This window comes from Lepidothrix coronata, unplaced genomic scaffold (assembly GCF_001604755.1).
Source record: "Lepidothrix coronata isolate B3197 unplaced genomic scaffold, Lepidothrix_coronata-1.0 Scaffold230, whole genome shotgun sequence".
Lineage (NCBI taxonomy): Eukaryota > Metazoa > Chordata > Aves > Passeriformes > Pipridae > Lepidothrix > Lepidothrix coronata.
In genome coordinates this window covers 100,604-118,485 of record NW_016690410.1, presented here as the reverse complement: position 1 = coordinate 118,485, position 17,882 = coordinate 100,604, and the positions used below count along the sequence as shown (strand labels likewise).

General features: G+C 39.7%; 1 protein-coding gene across 1 annotated transcript in view; it reads left to right on the top strand.

Moving 5' to 3' along the window:
• Nucleotides 1-17,882, top strand: part of PLB1 (phospholipase B1) — a 75,455-nt gene that overhangs the window by 15,739 nt on the left and 41,834 nt on the right. The window contains exons 13-24 of the mRNA XM_017834222.1: nt 2,077-2,145; nt 2,958-3,038; nt 4,458-4,524; nt 5,250-5,308; nt 6,388-6,461; nt 7,958-8,001; nt 8,831-8,939; nt 9,852-9,903; nt 11,832-11,912; nt 13,442-13,507; nt 14,233-14,333; nt 17,402-17,483. Coding sequence (XP_017689711.1) covers nt 2,077-2,145; nt 2,958-3,038; nt 4,458-4,524; nt 5,250-5,308; nt 6,388-6,461; nt 7,958-8,001; nt 8,831-8,939; nt 9,852-9,903; nt 11,832-11,912; nt 13,442-13,507; nt 14,233-14,333; nt 17,402-17,483 — 885 coding nt within the window. The remainder of the gene's footprint in view (nt 1-2,076; nt 2,146-2,957; nt 3,039-4,457; nt 4,525-5,249; nt 5,309-6,387; nt 6,462-7,957; nt 8,002-8,830; nt 8,940-9,851; nt 9,904-11,831; nt 11,913-13,441; nt 13,508-14,232; nt 14,334-17,401; nt 17,484-17,882) is intronic.

Sequence of the window (17,882 nt, the reverse complement as noted above, 5' to 3'; positions counted from 1 at the left end):
TTCAGCATATAAAGCATTGGCAGGTGTCCTCACCTGATAAAGGCGACTCCAGTTCTACTGGAAAGTCCAGCTAACAGTTTATGCTGACTTCTTTAAAAACTAAAGAAAAACCAAGCCATAATGCAGACTTGGGAACTGATAGGAAGTCAAGATCATGACTTGTGGAGCAGAAACACAACAGAATGAAACTCTTCCTGCTCTCTGCCAGGCTGCCTTTACCTTCCTTGTTTTGCAGCTTGATATCAGCCTCTTTCCTGGAATAAATATCTGCTTATTGGCCAAAGGGCAAAATCTTGAAAATCTAGTGGCAGTTGGCCATAGGGCTGCACTTCAGCCTGTCTGAGAAGAAGCTGAGCTAGCAGGGGCTATGGGCTTGTCCTGGGCAGGGCTGGATATTTTACCAAAACAGTTTGAGCTCTCCAGGAGCGGTGCAATTCATACGCTAAGCACGCCAGAGACCAGTCAGCTAAATGACATTGGGCAGCTTGGAAAAGCTGAGGGAGGTTGGCTGTTTACTTGGACAGCTTTGATGTTTACCACAGAGAGGCTGATTGATTAATTTTGGTGAATGCCTACCATTTTACCTGTGGATGTATATCTGGGGCAAAGCTCCTTTCATGTGTGTTAAGAGCTTCATGTCTTTTACCATTCTTTTGTGTAACAAACAACCAAAAACCAAAACAATCCTATCCTGCAAGCAAGAGAGAAAATGAAACCAGGCAAGGACCTGTATGGGAGAGAACAGCACCAGGAGGCTGCCTCTGCCTCTCTTCTGTGTTCAGGGATTTACACTGACTTAGAACCTGCTGCAGTACCAGAGCAGACTGGCACACCAACCGGCCTGCACAACAGATGTGCTGGAATCCAGGGGAGGTTTTGTCTGGCCACAGTACAGACTTGGCACCCCATTTCCCAATCAGGACCTTGCAGCTGTGCTGCACAGGAGCTGTCAGTCTTTGCTGGAAGAGCAGTGTGTCTGAGCCATCTGGAACTTACTGCCTTCTGGAGAAATTTGTTCTCGTCACCCAAATCCCAACAACATACACGTGTCTAATACTTGTTTGAAATTGATTTCTAGCCAAGAAATACCCCACTGACCCGTGTTCTGCGGGATGATTCTGTGCTGGAAATATATGTTTTCTTTCAAGAATGTAATTAAATAGCTTTTATTCCTCTTATTCCTTTTATTCCCCCCCCTCTCTCTCTCTCTCTCTCTCGCATACACAGTAAAGCACAGACTGTTTCTTTAATGCTTCTCTAGAAGAATATAAACTCTGAATTTTCTCATTATTTTCATTGATGCAACAACCCAAATAGAAAATAACATTCCTGCCCAGAGTGTATCGGTAACATCAAGCCTGCTACTCTTGTATTTTCCAGTCCTTTCCATCCTGTTTATTACGTAGTCTGCTACTTCTGGCAGCTGCTATGGTGCCAAACTGAGCAGACATACACTGAGGGATCTAAACCCTAAGCCAATTCCTCTCTGTGTGATTGCAATTTAATTAGCACCCAGCAAGCTGCCTGAGCAGGTGAAGTGATTCTTTGTGGTATTTGCCCCTTTGTGCTGTCAGTGTTGAGTTTTGAATCATTCCATAATTTTTCATTACAATCTCTTTTCCATCTTGTTACAAGAAGGCCAATAAATGTAAATGCTATTAAGCCTCTGTGTGGAGCTGGATTGCACCTTTTGATGTTGCCTAACATGTATGAAAATGTAGATAATGAAACAGTTCTGGAAGGTAGGATAAATGAGCAGCACTTACAGGGTCAGCATTCCTAAAAGCAGAGTTAATGTGTGGATGGAAGTTTTAATGATGATGGGAGGACAGTCTGCACATGTGATGAGATGCCTTGTTTTCAGCTCCTTGCTTTTGTAGGTTTACATGTGATATGTTATCCATAGATAAATGTTTATCATAAGCAAAAGAAATTTTTAAATATATATGTTTAAACATATATATCTACATGAGCCTGATGGAAGACTCCAGGCATTAGAGCCTTTGCATTGCTGCTGCTCTCCCTTCTCTCCCACACACAGCATGTGTACAATTTCCCTGTTCTCTCCCTTTCCAGATGCAGCCAGTTGGACAGAAGCAGCCTTATGGTGTCACAAACATTGTTCAGGTCCAATGTCCATCTCAGGTAAAAGGGCTTCCATATTATTTTGAGATTTTATCCACTCTGCAGAATTTCCAAGTTTCCAAATATTATTTTTGTTTTCTGAAATTCTTGGGAATACACACATGCCCAAGATATTGTGCTGTTAAAAACTGAGTGTTCTTAAACTTTGTTGACACAGACTCTTTATTTTATACAGATGAAACTGAAAACAAGAACTTTTGAAAAAAAATCAGTTAAATCATCCATGTCAGGTTTTTTTATTTCAAAATATACCTAGCTAATCTGATTTTAATAATTGCAGGCATGAGATGCATTATCAGTATTAAAACGTAAGTCACCAATAAAATTGAATCCATGTATTTTGTATAAGCTAGATTTTCTGTGATTTGACTCTGCTGCCAGGTTTACCTATTTTAGTTCCTGGAGCTGTCAATAATCCAGTAATATCTTCAGGATCTGAGCATGTGAGGTTCAAAGAAGAGGTTCTTGCATTTAAGCTCTGACTTTAATAATTGGATAATGATAAAATATTACTGGCATCCAAAAGCTTCTAAACAGCAATTAAAACATCAAAGAAATTGAATTATGTGTTTTATTTGATATTAGGTTTAAGGCAAGAGGTGGTGCTGTGCCTAGAGCATACCTAGGGCAAGACTTCCGACTAGGGCTTAACTTTCAGGTCTAACCTGGTTTACTTCACTAATGCAATGTTCATTCAAAAATTAATACTGTAAAGATTATTTTTTTCTCTTTGAAAATGTAGCCAGAATGCTTTAACATCAGCTGACTCTGTTTCCGCTAGTGTTGGTAAACATACTCTCTTCACTCTGCAGGAAAATCCGTATTTGTTTACATATAGAAATAGTAACTATTCATCTTCCCTGAAGACATCAAACACCAAAGAAACATCTCAGGTACAGTAGGACTGTTTGCATCTGATGGACTGAGTGTATTCCAGGGAATGGGGCAGGTGGGTGAGAGTGTGTTATAGCCTAAATAAACAGTGCTACCTGGGAAAACTAAATACAAAGTTCCAGCTCTTTGTTTCCATGCTTTACTAAATAGTCAGATGCTTAATAGCACATTTTCTCCTTGGTGGGTTTTATAGAGTAGATGTGTTCAGCCACCCTAAAGTAAGTAAGTTTTGCCTTCACTGTTAAGAACCTATGTTAAACATCTGCATAATAATGTTATTTTCCCTGGGATAAGAAGATAGTGGAAATGGGGCTGTTTAGTCCTACCATGGAGGAAACTAGATCAGATCTGACCAGTGTGTGGGTCTGATTTAGTCTCATTTACACTATAGTAAAACTGAAGACTAATGGATTTTTCTTTTTTATTTTTTTCCTGAGGTAGTTTCAGATTAGATGTGTGGAGAAAAACAGCCATGATTGTATTTTTTAAGTAGTAGTACTCTGATTCTGAGCAGAACTTGATGTTCCCAAGCAGCTACAGATAATGTTCATTTTAATGCCTCAGAACACAGTGTCTAGACCATATCTGTACTCAAAATGGCCTGTTCATCATTGGAATTGTAATAAGCATTTCCTCTTATTTTAACATAATGCTATCTGTTTTGTTAGTTGCTTGGGGTGTATAGACCTCTCCACACGGCAGCAGTACCTACCACTGATTTTTGGAAGTAGCTGTAGTGTAGGAGGTGTTAAGGAGGCAAGAAGCAACATTGTTGTGTTTGTGATTATTTGGTTAGGGGTAGTTAATAAAAAATTAAAACCCCAAACCAGAACAATGGGACAAGACACACAAGTATCTTTTCCTTAGGCAAGTTAGCCTATGGAAGGAGTTCTGCTGAGAAATTTGGAGCAAAAATGTATCTTTGGGTCTTATTTGATGGTTTCCTCTGGTATACTGATGGTCAGCCTTCACTAACAGTAGACCTTGGGAGTGTTTCTCTCAGTAGGCTCAACCCAAGAGCCAGGAGGCAAATCCCTGGCCGCACATACAGGGCTGCATACAGAGAAGGCAGGCTCATGACCTGCTGGAAAAGGTACAGTTTTGTGCTGGGATATTCAAACACTTTTTTGCAACAAGATGTTCAGAGTATGGGCACACAAAATGTTGCGTAGCTCAGCACAGCATGGCACAGAATTTGAAACAACTGGCTGTGCTGTGTTAGTAAGGCCGTACAAGTTCTGAGCAGGCTGAGCTTGTGTCTGCCTTCAAAAAGCACAGACTGAGGACAGGATGAGCTGGGTAGTTGTATACAAAGTACGTGGGAATTTCATTAATTTAATGGTCTGACACATAAATGGTTTATCACGACCGGAGTATAGTGAGACTGATGTGAAATCTCGCCCTGTCTGTCTTTGCAGGAGAGAAGTTATGGAACAAATATTCCCTGTACTGACTGGGATCCCTCTGATACGATTCCGGTTTCAGGTAAAGTCCTATGCATTTTTATCATAGGGCTACTTCACTTGATGATAGAGGGACAACAGGAACTGGGTTCCTGTCCAGTCAGGAGAGGAATTCTTTTCTTTGGAATAGTGGTCTCTGTTGACTGTGACTTTTAAGATCCTTTTCGGAACAATGTCAGTAATTGTATAGCAAGATGCAAGTTCTCCCTCAAGGATTGTGAGAGCTTATGCAACTACACTTTCCATGTACAAACAAAGAAGTGTCAGTAGAAAAGACAGGAGGCAGTCAAGTCCTTCATTTGCAGAGTGGTAAAACTGTAGGGGCTCTTGTTAGTGCACTCTGAGATGGAAAAAGCCACATGGAGTTCTGTCCTTGAGTCAGTTTTGTCTTACCTGAGAATCTGTAATGGTCCCCAGATATCCGTTCTGTGCTGGCACCAGAGCTGCACCTGCTTTTCAGCAATTTTTGCCAGCTAAAAGGAATCTAAGTAACAACAGATGCAAGACTGAAACCTTTCTATCTCCTTTGTCACCGTAGCTACGGCCCAGATGTGATATCAAGAATCATTTCTGGTTTGATGCCTATCAGTGTCTGTGATTCCAAGTTAATGCTGTCATTAATGTTAAAAATACTGTCTTTACAATGCTTTATTATGCTTATCCTGAGGAAAACTTCTTATAACCATCACAATTTGAAGTTTTCTTTCTTTCCTTTTTCCCTTACACCCTTTATTTTTTATTTGTTAGTTCATAATTTGAAACCGGCAGATATCCGGGTGATTGCTGCACTGGGAGATTCACTCACAGTAAGTAAAGATCACTGGATAACCATCAATAAAACTAGTAATGAAAAAACATTTCTGAATTTTTAACACAGGAAACAGAATACATTGTTACACTCTATTGAGCCAAACACGTTTTTCATATCATCTTTTCCATGCTCTGCCTTGGCTGGCTGATAGGTAATCAGATTATGAGTCTAATCTGAGTGCACAGTTCCCAGTTAAAGTCCACAAGAGTGCCACACAAGGAAGGGATGCAAGACTAGATTGTGCAGTGGCAAAACCAGTCTGCTAGAGTGGACTTACAACTACTGCTCTCGTTTATAGATTCTAGGCGGCTCCCAAGGTATTGGCCTTGAAACCTGTTAGTAAGCAGCATGAACAGAAAGAAAAAGTTCTGCAGCTACTTGTGTATATCTGTGTATCTATATGATGTGATAAATATTTATGTGATAATATCAAAGCCTATAAAGCCATAGTAATTTATGCTAACTAAATATTTGAGTAAAATTGCATTAGAACATCAGGTGTGTCAAGTGTAACTTACCTTGAGATTTTTTTTTTTAAGATTATTCCTGGAACTATGTAAACCTTTTACCCCTAGAGTGGATGTGATTCTCCAATTAGTGATGACTGCTTCTCTGCTCATATTATAATTCATGTTTCTCATGTGTTCTGTGCTAATTATCCCATTAAATCTGTGTAGTCTTCTTTCTTGGGGAAACTGGGAGAGGGAAGACGTAAAATCACTGTACCACTTTTTATTGTGAGGAACATTTAATAAATTATTCATTTAGAACCATTGCTATCTTATTTCTTCCTTATGTAAGTTTAGAATTATAGGAATATTTTGAACATTCTCTACCAATTTTTCCCCACTTGATCTAATCACAAAGTTGATAGAAGAGAGTAATTCACTGAAATAGAGTGAATAAAATACCCTAAGCCCTTGATCTTGAAAACAAGGATCTGTTCTATTTTGGGAGGATGATGTAGCTTGCTTGGTTAATATGCTTTTTAATTCTTTTCACTACGATCAGTGAGAGAACTAGTTACTGTAGCAATGTTTATTTTCTGAAGATGAACTCCTCTTCTGCTTCCAGGCAGGTAATGGGGCAGGATCCAGACCCCATGATGTTCTGAATGTCCTGGTTCAGTACCGAGGTCTTTCTTGGAGGTGAGTCACAGGAATTTCCCCACAGTGGGAGGAAATCCGTTTTCTTATGGTTTGATTTGTATAGTTGGTTTTTGTACCAAATGGAGGCTTGCAGAGAATGAATTTGATTTCACATTTTGTGTGGAGACACAGGGCTGTGCTGTTAGTCATAATAAATAAAATATTCAAACTAGTGGCTATCTAGAGTACAATGTAGCATGGCTGGAGTAGACCTGGGATCTTTGTTAAGATGGTTTTTTCTCCTCTCAGAATTGTAGCTATTGCAAAGGGGACTTCAGACCCCAATGCCATTGCACCACTTGCTCATTCTGTGTTTCTGTCCCTGCTCTTTCTATATCCTGTCTACTCTTGCCCAGTGTGAACCACAGCACCCATTTGTCTCATTTAAAATTAGTGGTCTACAAAAAGCCAAATGGGATCTTTTTTTACTGCTGCTTTGTACACAATATTTATTTTCTCTACCCTTTCCCAGTATTGCTTACATTATGCGGGACAGTTTAATTATGAGTCAATACTTTCACTTTTATGAGTCAAAGACTTTTACATAAGCAGCATGTTGTTAAATGTGTCAAAAAGACACTCTGAAGAAAGGCAATCATTCATTTGTTATTCTGCAACTGTAAGATTTAACACCAAACCTATCAGGCTGTTTTCTGTTCATCATTTCTTACCAACCTAAACCACTGCAGCTCTAGAAGTTTAAACAGTGACCTTAAAGATTATCTACTTCCAACCCTCATGCCATGGACAGGGACAGTTTTCATGAGACCAGGTTGCCCAGAGCCCCATCCAACCCGGCCTTAAACACTTTCAGGGATTGTTCTACTGCACTTCAAAATATTCTATTTCAGATTAAAGGGATACTAGAGGTGTTCTAAGTCAAACATTGTATATTTTGATCTTTAATAGTAATATACTGAAATTTTTGGGGAAAAAATGTGTACTAGTATATTCTGTTCTACAGCATGAAGGAGAGCAAAGAGCACAAAGACCTAATGGTGAATATTACCAGTCTAGTAGTATTCTTCCAGCTGAGTCAAAACAGGGCAAGGGGAGGCAAAGGTATTGATTATACTTATCACTCTGAAATATATGCTGCCAGAAATTTTTGTTATAGGCACAAAAGTTTTGTTAACTGAAAGTAGAAGTATATAAATATTTTAATAGGTACAACAACAGCAAAGTGAGCAGTTTAAAAAAAGTAAATAATTTCTTTCAGCTAGGTTTGAACATATGCCAAAATACGTGAAAGAGCTGAGAGGACAGCTAGTGTACAGGGCTGCTAATATGATTGTCATGATGATGACAGTGTCTCTGATGTCTCTGGTGTCGTGACCCACTGGGTGCGCACACCAGGAGCTGCTTCGGCTTAGCACAACCACGAGAGTGCTGTGTACATGTGCAGAACCCCCAAAAGGGGGCGATCTCTTACCTAGCCCGCTGCCTTACCGAGTCCATCCTATCTTGGAACACTTTTTTCCTGTTCTTTTTAACAGTGTTGGAGGAAATGAAAACATAAGCACGGTCACGACACTAGCAAGTAAGTGACTTTCTCCATAAATTTGATAAATATCTGGAGCTGTTTATTATTAAAACACCTGCTATTATAAAAGGAGACACAGGAAAGAGTTACAATTTGTAGCATGACACAACCAATCCCTTTGTGTTTAATGTCCAATGCTGAGTAAAAGTTGCATAACAACCAGACTATAGTATGCTGTGCATGACTTAACTATGTATTTTGTAATTCCTAGGGTTTGGTTGCTTCAGTATTCTTCTGTCTAATATATGTTTGGAGTCAATGAATCAAGAATCTTAGCGCATAGCCTAAAGAAACTATTTTGACTGTATGGGAAAGTTGTTTCAGGCAGGAGCAGAATCACATTACAAGATCAGATTTTACATGCTTTTTAAAGGTCAGGACATTTTAGATTGGAGGTGTTTGTAAGGCTGGTTTGTAACCTAAGATCTAGAAGGGAATCTGGGGTCTTTGGGATTAATACATCTGGGGAGATTGGGCTAAGGGATTTGATTCCAAACCATTTGCAGTTAGAGCATGATGGCATGAGAATCTCCTGCTTGAGTGTAGGGTTACCCAGCCTTACTTACCAGGCAAAATGGCATTGCTAGCCAAGATAATTGTGTTAGGTGATCAGATATCTGAATTCATGAAATTCAGAGATCTTGAAGGCTGGGAAATAGTTGCATGGTGATGAATCTCCGTGTTTGTTATACTTAAAGATGTCTGGGTGTTTTTTTAAGGTTTCTCCTAAAGGTTTTTAATGGTCTTTTGCTAAGGTCTAATCTTTATAGCCTCATTTGCTACCTGCTGCAGGAAGCAACATTACAGGGTGCTGTCTTTTCTGCAGATATTCTTCGTGAGTTCAACCCATCCTTGATAGGGTATTCCACTGGCACTGGAACGCAGAATTCAGAAAATGCTGCACTCAACCAAGCTGTGGCAGGAGCTCGTGCAGAGTAAGAGGAAAACTCTTTTAACTTTACTAGAAATTTGATTTTTTTTCTGTAAAACTCTTTTGTGACTAAAAAAGGCCCAAATCCTGGACTTTAGCAGGAGCACAATAAGTCAGAATGGTGAACCCAAAAAGGTTTCTTTAGCCCAGCTCTAGCATGAAGGCCAAGAAATGTGATGAGCACTTTGCAGTGTTTCTAATCTATGTCAAATAAATTAGCAACAAAAGCAATACTTTCTCCAGTATTTTCAACCAAGAAAGCCAAAGCACTTTACAGGCACTGATCATTAAGCTTCACATCCCTGTCCTGTTATGAGTCAGAGAAAAGATATCCCCATTTTATAGGAGGTATATTCAAATGCTTTTGTCAGCAGGACCAAGAGTTTGTGTAGAGACACTAAGAGAAAATTGTGGATTCTTTAATTCCTGGTCTGGCAGAGCTGGGAATTAACTAGAGATCACTATGCTCAGTCCTCAGTGCAATTTTTATCCTATTTTTTTTCCATTGGAAACACTTCTTATAAGACAAATTTCAGTGGCTTGAGGCCTTATAATAACATTGATATATGCACAGATGTTTCAGTGATATGTGTACTGTCTGATGCTGGGAAAGAGAAAAGTGCATTTCCTGTATAGCTTGTAAAGGTGTAACTATGCAGCATTTGCAAAGTGGTCGAGTGCCTGTTGGATGCTAATTATTTTATCTTTTTTTTTTTCTTTTCCCATCACTATCTCAAAATATAGCCCATTTTGGGTATCATATATTTCAATCAATGAGAATTCAACTTTCTCAGGCGTTTTTAGCCATTATATGAGGGTTGTCCATTCATCAGCTTTCCTCCTTGCCCTGCTGTCTATGCAGGATTCCTTTTTTATTTTCATTATTTTCCTTTTGTGATTTTACTTTTATTTTTAGGGATGTTCCTCAACAGGTTAGAAAACTGGTGGACCGCATGAAGAACGATACTGTGAGTTTAACATGTCATTAATATCTCTATAACGAAGTTACATGGCTTCATGATTTCTAACAGACCAACAGCAGATGCCAAGAGTGAATGCCAAACATTAAAGCTGTAGGTACAGCAGTGTAATCCTTCCCAGTAAGGAGTGTGAGTCAGCACAAAATAAGCTGTAACTTTCTCTTAAATGAATTTGTACCAGCATGTGATAGTTACTATCAAACACAGATAATTGTAACCTTCTTATCATTGTTACTGGAAGTAGCTATAAATTCAGTGCTGTTGCTTCCCCTCCCAACCTGTGTCACACTGTCAGATGATAGAGCTTTTTCTCTGTGAGGATTTTGCTGTGTTGCTATTAATTATCTCGCAAGCAGATGGTTTTACCAGCAATAATGATATATGCTAGGATGTTGAGGGCAAGCTTTTCAAGTAGCAAATCATGTGGAGTGAACATGTGAAGTGAGGAAGGGACTTGTTTTCTTTAAAAATATTTTAGTCCCTTCTTTCATCTAGTCATCAGCTGATTTTTGACTTACATATTTGTTGTTAGGAATTATTTGATTAATGGTCTGTAAAACACACATTAAGCTGAGGATTGCTTGCATATTTTTCACCTCAGCTCATGTTCGAATGTTTGCTATTTGTAATTTGACAAATGTGCTATGCAATCACTGACCTAAGTTACATTATAATAGTTTGGCTTTCCAATTGTGCATTTGGAAAGCAGCCAAAAAGCCTTCAAGATAACTCTGTGTGCATGTCTAGTGTAAATACTCTGGTGCATACATATTGGCAAAAATATTTGCAGTACCTTTCTTTTCGGTTCACTTTCTTGTAAACAAGATTTCGATCTGATGGCTGTATCTGAAAAGAGATTAAAAGGAATAGCAACTAACAATGAAGGGTTGGATGGTTTTCATTCTAACAATTCATGGCCTCTAAGCACTATTCTGTCATATTTATCGGCCTGAGAATGTTATACAACAGAAATCAGGGCAAATATCTTTTATTTAAATAGTAAACATTTTTATTTAACTAATAAACTTCTTTCTGGTAGAGGTCATATACCTTTGATTTAAGAGTTCCTTTTTTTCCGCTCTTTTTAGAACACCTGTTTTTTAAAAGGAGGAAAATTTTCCCCTCTTGTAATTTGGATAAGTACGTTTTGACACCAAACTACTGAACAGCATGTTTACTAACTGGGATATGTTGCCTCCTGAGTTTGAAGAAAGATGTTTTTAAACCACTTGAGGCTGATATTATATTGCTGCTTTTCTTACTACTGTTTTGCAGTGAAATTAAAGCATTAGGATACTGAGCACAACCACCACTACATGATACTAAGCATATCTGAACCTTTCCTCAAAGCTAAGAAGGTGTTTATTTACAGTAGCATAATTACCTTGATTTAGTTATCTATCCCTTTGCAAAATCTGTCCAGAAGAAAAAAGTGCTGTAGTTTTTTACCATTACTGTTAGAGTTAATATTGCCCCACTATTCTTTGCAGTTTGTCTCACAGCAAGACTAAAATATATTGCCCTCCAGGGTTTTCCAGCAGGATAGCTGCATTATTTATGACACAGTAAACCACATACCATAATTTTTGCAGTGAAGATATATTTCTATAACTGCAGGAAGAGTCACTCTGTATACACAAGATATTACTAAGAAAAGCATATAGACAGATTTTGAGCAACAGTTTTCTGAAGCAAATAATTTTGCATGATGCCACTGATATTGTAAACCTGGTTTAGATCATAGTACTTTGTACATCTTCAGTCATGACTACCAACTTCTTTTTGTTCTGCATGCTTAGAGGATGATAGCCAGGTACCCTGAGAAATGGGGAAATTGTATTTAGCGTGTTGCCTGCCTCTTCCTCCTTTTCTTTTTTTTAATTAATAACTTTCATTCCATCTCCTTCTGTGTGCAGAGAATAAATTTTCAGACTGACTGGAAGCTCATAACACTTTTCATAGGAGGAAATGACCTATGCAGATTGTGCGAGGATCCGGTAAGTTCCCTGCTGCCTGCAGCATGAACTAGGCATAGGACTTTTATGCATTGCAGGGGTGAGAGGGAGGAACTCAGTGGGTGAGACCAAAATAATTTAGGTCTTTATTGTGCAGCTCTGGAATGTAATTCAGCTCTGGAATGTAATTGTACTGAGACCTTCAGATTGTCCAACCCAATGTTTTGATAAAGTTAGCGATATCTTTAGAACGCCTGTAAATTACATAATTGTTGCTACTTTGCTTTGCTGTTAACTAAGGTTAGCTTTTTGTTGCATAGCCACTTTACTTCCTGTGGATAAAAGGTTAAGAGTTTTTGCTCCTCTCTGCCTTGTGCACAGTCACGCTCCTAAGTCTTACTTGATGCTCTCTTACCATTTTCAGTACTATGGGAAAGGTTCTAACCACAGCTCATGCTAATGTAATTATATATAATATAGTATATATTGTAGATGTATATAATATACATACTGTATCTAGCCTTTGATATGTGTGATTACAGAGGAGGTGAAAGGCTGTGGCAGACTCCTCACTTAGGGATGAAGGTTACCTACTTACAAGCAGTTGAGCACATACTTTTCATTTTGCATGATTAATTTCAAATCAGGAAAAACAGCAAAGCAGCACAGTAAGATGGTTGTAAAACAAGGAGGGAGCAAATTAAACATTCCTCCCTTCTGCTCCTGACCCAAGCACAAAATGGTAGTTGCACATAACTGGGGTGGATGGCAAGAGATAACATCTCCATCCAAAGATCACACAGACCTTTATGTTGCACAAGTACAAATAGCACCAACCACAATGCTCTTGGTGAGCTGTGGTTTAGGAAATGAATGAGATCTGAGCTGTCTAGTTCCGTAGAGTTGGCAAGTGGGGCTCGTAAGGAACTTCTCCTTGAAATTAAATGAGAGAGAAATAAGGCTGACAATCAGACAAGTGTTTCTCATAAGAAAATTTATTTTACTGTTGAATAGTTCCTCAAATGAAAAAATAAATGTTGGATTACCTGAGACAATAAAATCAGAGGGCTTAAACCACTAAAATGGAACAAGGAAATTTTGGCAATAAAAGTATTTGAAGTCATTTCATTCTCAGATAAACACCTAAATTTTGCCAGTTGCTTTTTGTGGGAGGCAGGGAGCATATGGGAAACATGTTCTTATATTCCATATAGCAGAAGCAAACTTACTTTTACATAAAGTGTTCTCTCCAAAATGTGGTCCCTATTAGTGAGTTGTTAGCCATGCTTTTAAGACCAGCCCAAGCAAGCCTGGGGATTGAGGATGTTGTGATATCTGATAATATCCCCTGAATTTTCACCCTCACTGGTATCCAGTGACTGCTAGATCTTTTCTTCCAAGTGAGAGAGCTGTGATGGGAAGGAAGCAAAGCAGAGGCAGGACAGTTTTGCCTATGACTCTGTTGACCCAAGAGTTAGAAACATCAACACTGCTGTGAGAGACTCTAGCTAGTCACTGTTGTGCCTATCTCTGTAAACTGGTAATAAAATTCAACCCTCTTGCTTCAACAGGCTCACCATTCTCCTGAAAACTACACCTATAATATACAAATAGCTTTGGACTTACTTCACGAAGAGGTAAATCAAACTTTTCTAGTATGTGGGAGCAGGGGTCGTGTTCTGTTCCCAAAGCAGTCACTGATTATTGATTAAGAATTTGTTTTGTTGGTTTCATCTGCAGAGCACTGCTGTATGCAGAGGTGCTTGCTTGCAGGAAAATCTTCATGAAAGGCAAAAAAGGCTGGAGAAGTATTTTACCAAAAATATTTACAAAGGCTGGAGAAGTATTTGGTTCTAGCTGATGTGCTGTGGATAAATAATGTAAAAAGTATTGTAAAAAGAAGTGTTGTAAAAAAGTTGAACAAACATGTTATTCATTGACTAGAAAATGCTTTGCTTGTTCATTAAACAGCAAATAAATATGGTTTTGTGGTCATTAAGAGAGAGATTTTGATATTCCACATAAGGGTAAGAATGATGAGAGTACCTGAAGAATTTCCAGGTGTCTGAGTCATGCTGAGACCTACAACAACTTGTTTGGCCCTTTTTGAAGCCATCATTTTCAAGTGACCAGCCATCAACATTTAAAATAGAACTAGGTAGTGCAGGCAGAGGTTGTAATTTAGTATTGCATGTGTAGGGGATTAATTATTGAGAAAGTACTTTTGGACACCTCTGTTATAAATAATGCAAGCTGCTTGAATCAGCAGGCTGCTGCCCAAGGTTTGCTGTGGCTGTGCAGGAGCAAAGACAGCACTCTGTGCTCCAGGAGTTTGCTCTGAGTTTGCTTATTCTCTTGGCAGGTTCCACGGGCATATGTGAACCTGGTGACAATACTACCCATTGCAAGCCTCCGGGAGCTGCACGCATGGAACGACAATAGCTGCCCAAAGCGGCTTATGAGGTTTGAAGACTATTTATGTTGCAGCTCTCATTTTTGCTCACAGAAGGCTGCAAGGTCTTCTTGGGAAACTTTTTTCTTAAAGAGAAAAGGTTCTAGTATTTCAGACCACCAAACACCTTCCTCTGTGCATGTGCACGTACCTACATTTTTATGTAGGTACATGGAGGTACATTTTTTATTTTACCTACAGCATTCAGAAATACCTGTCTGCCTGACACTGTCTCTGTGTCTGAGCCCTGCTGTTACCACTTTTAGCGGAGGTGCCATTTTAATGACTCACCACTTACCCTGCAAGTGAGTTCAAGCCAGAGCAGAAAGAGCTCAACTGTGCGCTCTTTGGCAAAGATAGAGAAGACACTAAGACACAAGGTTTTCTTGTTTTATTTGCAGATTTACCTTTCTGCAGTCTTTAAACTCTCCCTCTTGCTTCTGTAGTTTTCAATCTCTGTAATCTCATTGCTGATTATTAGTTTTATTGCTAATCAGTCTCCCAAGTAGATGTCAGGGATGCTTAATCATGCCACCTGTTGCATTATGGCTCAGCAGTCCTCCCAGGTCAGTGTGAGTCCATCACTGAAGTGGCAGGTCTGCACCCTCAATGGACTTTGGGTCACTCAGGTAGGGTCCTGCATGTTCCCACAGACTTGCTTGTGGCAGGACTTGCTTGGTTTCAGAAAAGCAAATCTCTGCTTTTCTGGACAGACAGGGAGAATAACTTTGTCCTGTGAATGTAGACAGCCATTGAAGGTGGTTTTACAGGAGGAACATATATGCAACCCTCTTGCTCTGATTTAAGGGCTCTCTCGTGGCTGTCAGTGGAAAATCAGTTTTGAAACTCAAACTGCTGGTGATCCTGATAACCATTTGTAGTTTTGCTTTTTAGCAAAAGCTCCTGGCTAGAGCACACAAGTATCTGAAGGCCCTAATCATTGGACAAGGGTAGTTAGTGGAGCCTTTAATATTAGATTATCTCATGATAATTGTAACCTTTCCCCATCATTTCAGGTGCCATGCAGAATTTAACGTTTGTCTGGCAGCAAGCTGAATTTACAGAGTAATAAGCAGACCCTGTGTGGGATGATAAACGCCATTCTCAAGTTGAAGAAGGACCTGAAGGAGGCTTTTGATCTTGAAAGCTTGTTTCTTTTTCTCTGAGGATAGCAAATAGCCTAAAAAGAAACTATGTATGTCTCTGATAATTTTGCCTTGCTTATGTTACTGAAACTTCTGAAAACACAATTTAGATTTGTATTGCCTTTCATATGGATGTACTGTGGAAGTTAAATCTTTTGTTAGTTGCTCTCCATTAAGACAAGTTTGGAGGTAGTAGGGATCTGTGTATACTTTACATGTATCAACTGCATGTCTATAGAAGATGTTTCTCTAAGAGCTCTCTCAGGGATGCTTTACTGTGGTCATATGTCACAATTTGGGGGCCCTCTGGTGGTCTAGTGGTTAGGATGCGGCGCTCTCACCACCATGGCCCGGTTCGATTCCCTGTCAGGGAAACTCCCCCGGGCAGATGGAGCTCGTCAGCCCTGTGTGGCAATCCATCTAAGAGAAGGTCACTCTAAACAATCCTACGTCCTGAGGACCTCGCTGCCACTGTCCAAGCTTGCTCGGCCCCGGCAGATGAACCTCAGGATTAAAGGGTGGGCTCAGTTCAGCGCACACTGGGTCTCACCTAAAAAATCCATTGCGCAGGCTCGAAGGGTAAAGACCTTCCCCAAATCTTCACTCGCTAAGACTGGCCATACAATGGCAGGATTTTTTAAAGGAGTCCTTTTTCTCAATTGAATTTCTCAAGTAGTAATGAGGCATGCCCAGGAAGAGCAAGAAAAATATTCATGTGCTAGAAAGTTAAAAATTTCAGGGAGGGATAAAGGTGGCCAATACGAGTTCGTAGAATCTTAAAATTGTTCAGGTCAGAATAGCTCTGTAAGGATGGAGATTCCAGCATCAGTCTCGATGACTCCCCATGAAACATCCTGTTATCTCTGACTCTCTCAGTTGATTAGAATGGATTAGTGAGAATTCAATCTTGAAGGATGCTTGCATAGTTCTGCTGAAGCAAACCATGTTGTGCAGGTACCCCTGTGAAGAGTTTTTGTGGTGGGTTCACCCCAGATGCCAGCCAAGTACTCAATACAGCACCTCAATCACCCCATTCCAGCAGCATGAGGGAGAAAACAAGGATTGTGAGCTAGAAAATTCATGAGTCACACTAAAGACAAGTAAGCCACTTACCAAGTATCATCAGAGGCAAAACAGACCTGATTTGAAGAACTTAACTGTAGTTATTGTCCATGATTATAAATGTTTATTTAGCAATTCAGGTATTGGGAAATAAACAAACGAGTTAGGCAGTTAAAACTCCTATCCTCCCTCTTTGTCAGGTTCAGCTTTGTTACAAGCACTTCTCCCTCCACCCTTGTACCTGCCATAGGGTACCCCCAGTCCCTTCAGTGAGGCATGGGTAGCACAGGGGCTTGGGGTCTGGATCTGGTATCTCTCTGCCACTCCTTCTTGCTCACTCTTGTCCTGTGCTCTGAAATGAGTCCTTCTGAAGTGTGTGTCCACTGGTTGTGGTTCCTTCCAGGAGTGCCTGCTTTGCCATGGAGCACCTCCTTCTCACCCCTTCTGTTCTCTCCTCCTCTCCCTCTCTGGTGTTTTCTGCTGTTTCTTAAGTAGGTTTTCACAGAGGCACCACCATCTTGGCTGAGAGGCTCAGCCATGCCCTGTGGTTGGTTTGTTGAAGCTGTGTCCAGCAGTCAGTGCTGGCCTCTCCTCACAGAGGTCACTCCTCATGCTGAAACCTTGCCTTGGTTACGCAGTACAGTTTTTGCTTTGGAGACTTTTCCTCTCTTTATCTTCATTAGTTTATCCCTAATAAATGTGTTTCTGCTCAAGAACTGAGACTGTGCAGTAACTCTAATGAGATCTAGTATTCTCATTGAGTGGCCTTTCAGAGAAATCTGTCTCAGAGCTTTTAATCCTGTAGCTTGTCAGTTTGGGAAGAGGGGAGAAAAAAGAAGAGCAGATCTCAGCACCATGCTCTTATCCCACAGGATCCTGTGCCCTTGTGTCATAAACCCTGAGGACAACTCCAATGATTTAAAGATGTTGATCTACTTTAACAGAAGGTATCAGGTAAGGCACATGGCATTTGTTACAAGTTCAGTGTCATCCTCCCATTGACCAAGGGACCACAGATGGGCTAATATTTGGAAGTGGAGGACAGTTACCTCTCATTTTAATGATATATTTGTAGTTGTGATTAAAAAAAAAGAGCAGGAAATAGGAGTAGGCTCAAAATCTTTGCAACTCTATTACCCTAAACTAACAAAACAGATGAAAAGAAAGCCATAGAAAGCCTTTACAGAGCTATAGAAAGTAGAGTATGTCAGACAATGAGCAGTTTTTTTATCATTTCTGTTATTGGAGATCAGATGAAGTCAAATAACATGTTAACTCAGGAACAAGCTTTCAGACACGGCATGTCAGGCAAACCGAAAATGCTTTGGTGGTTCCAGAAGATCTTTTTGACAG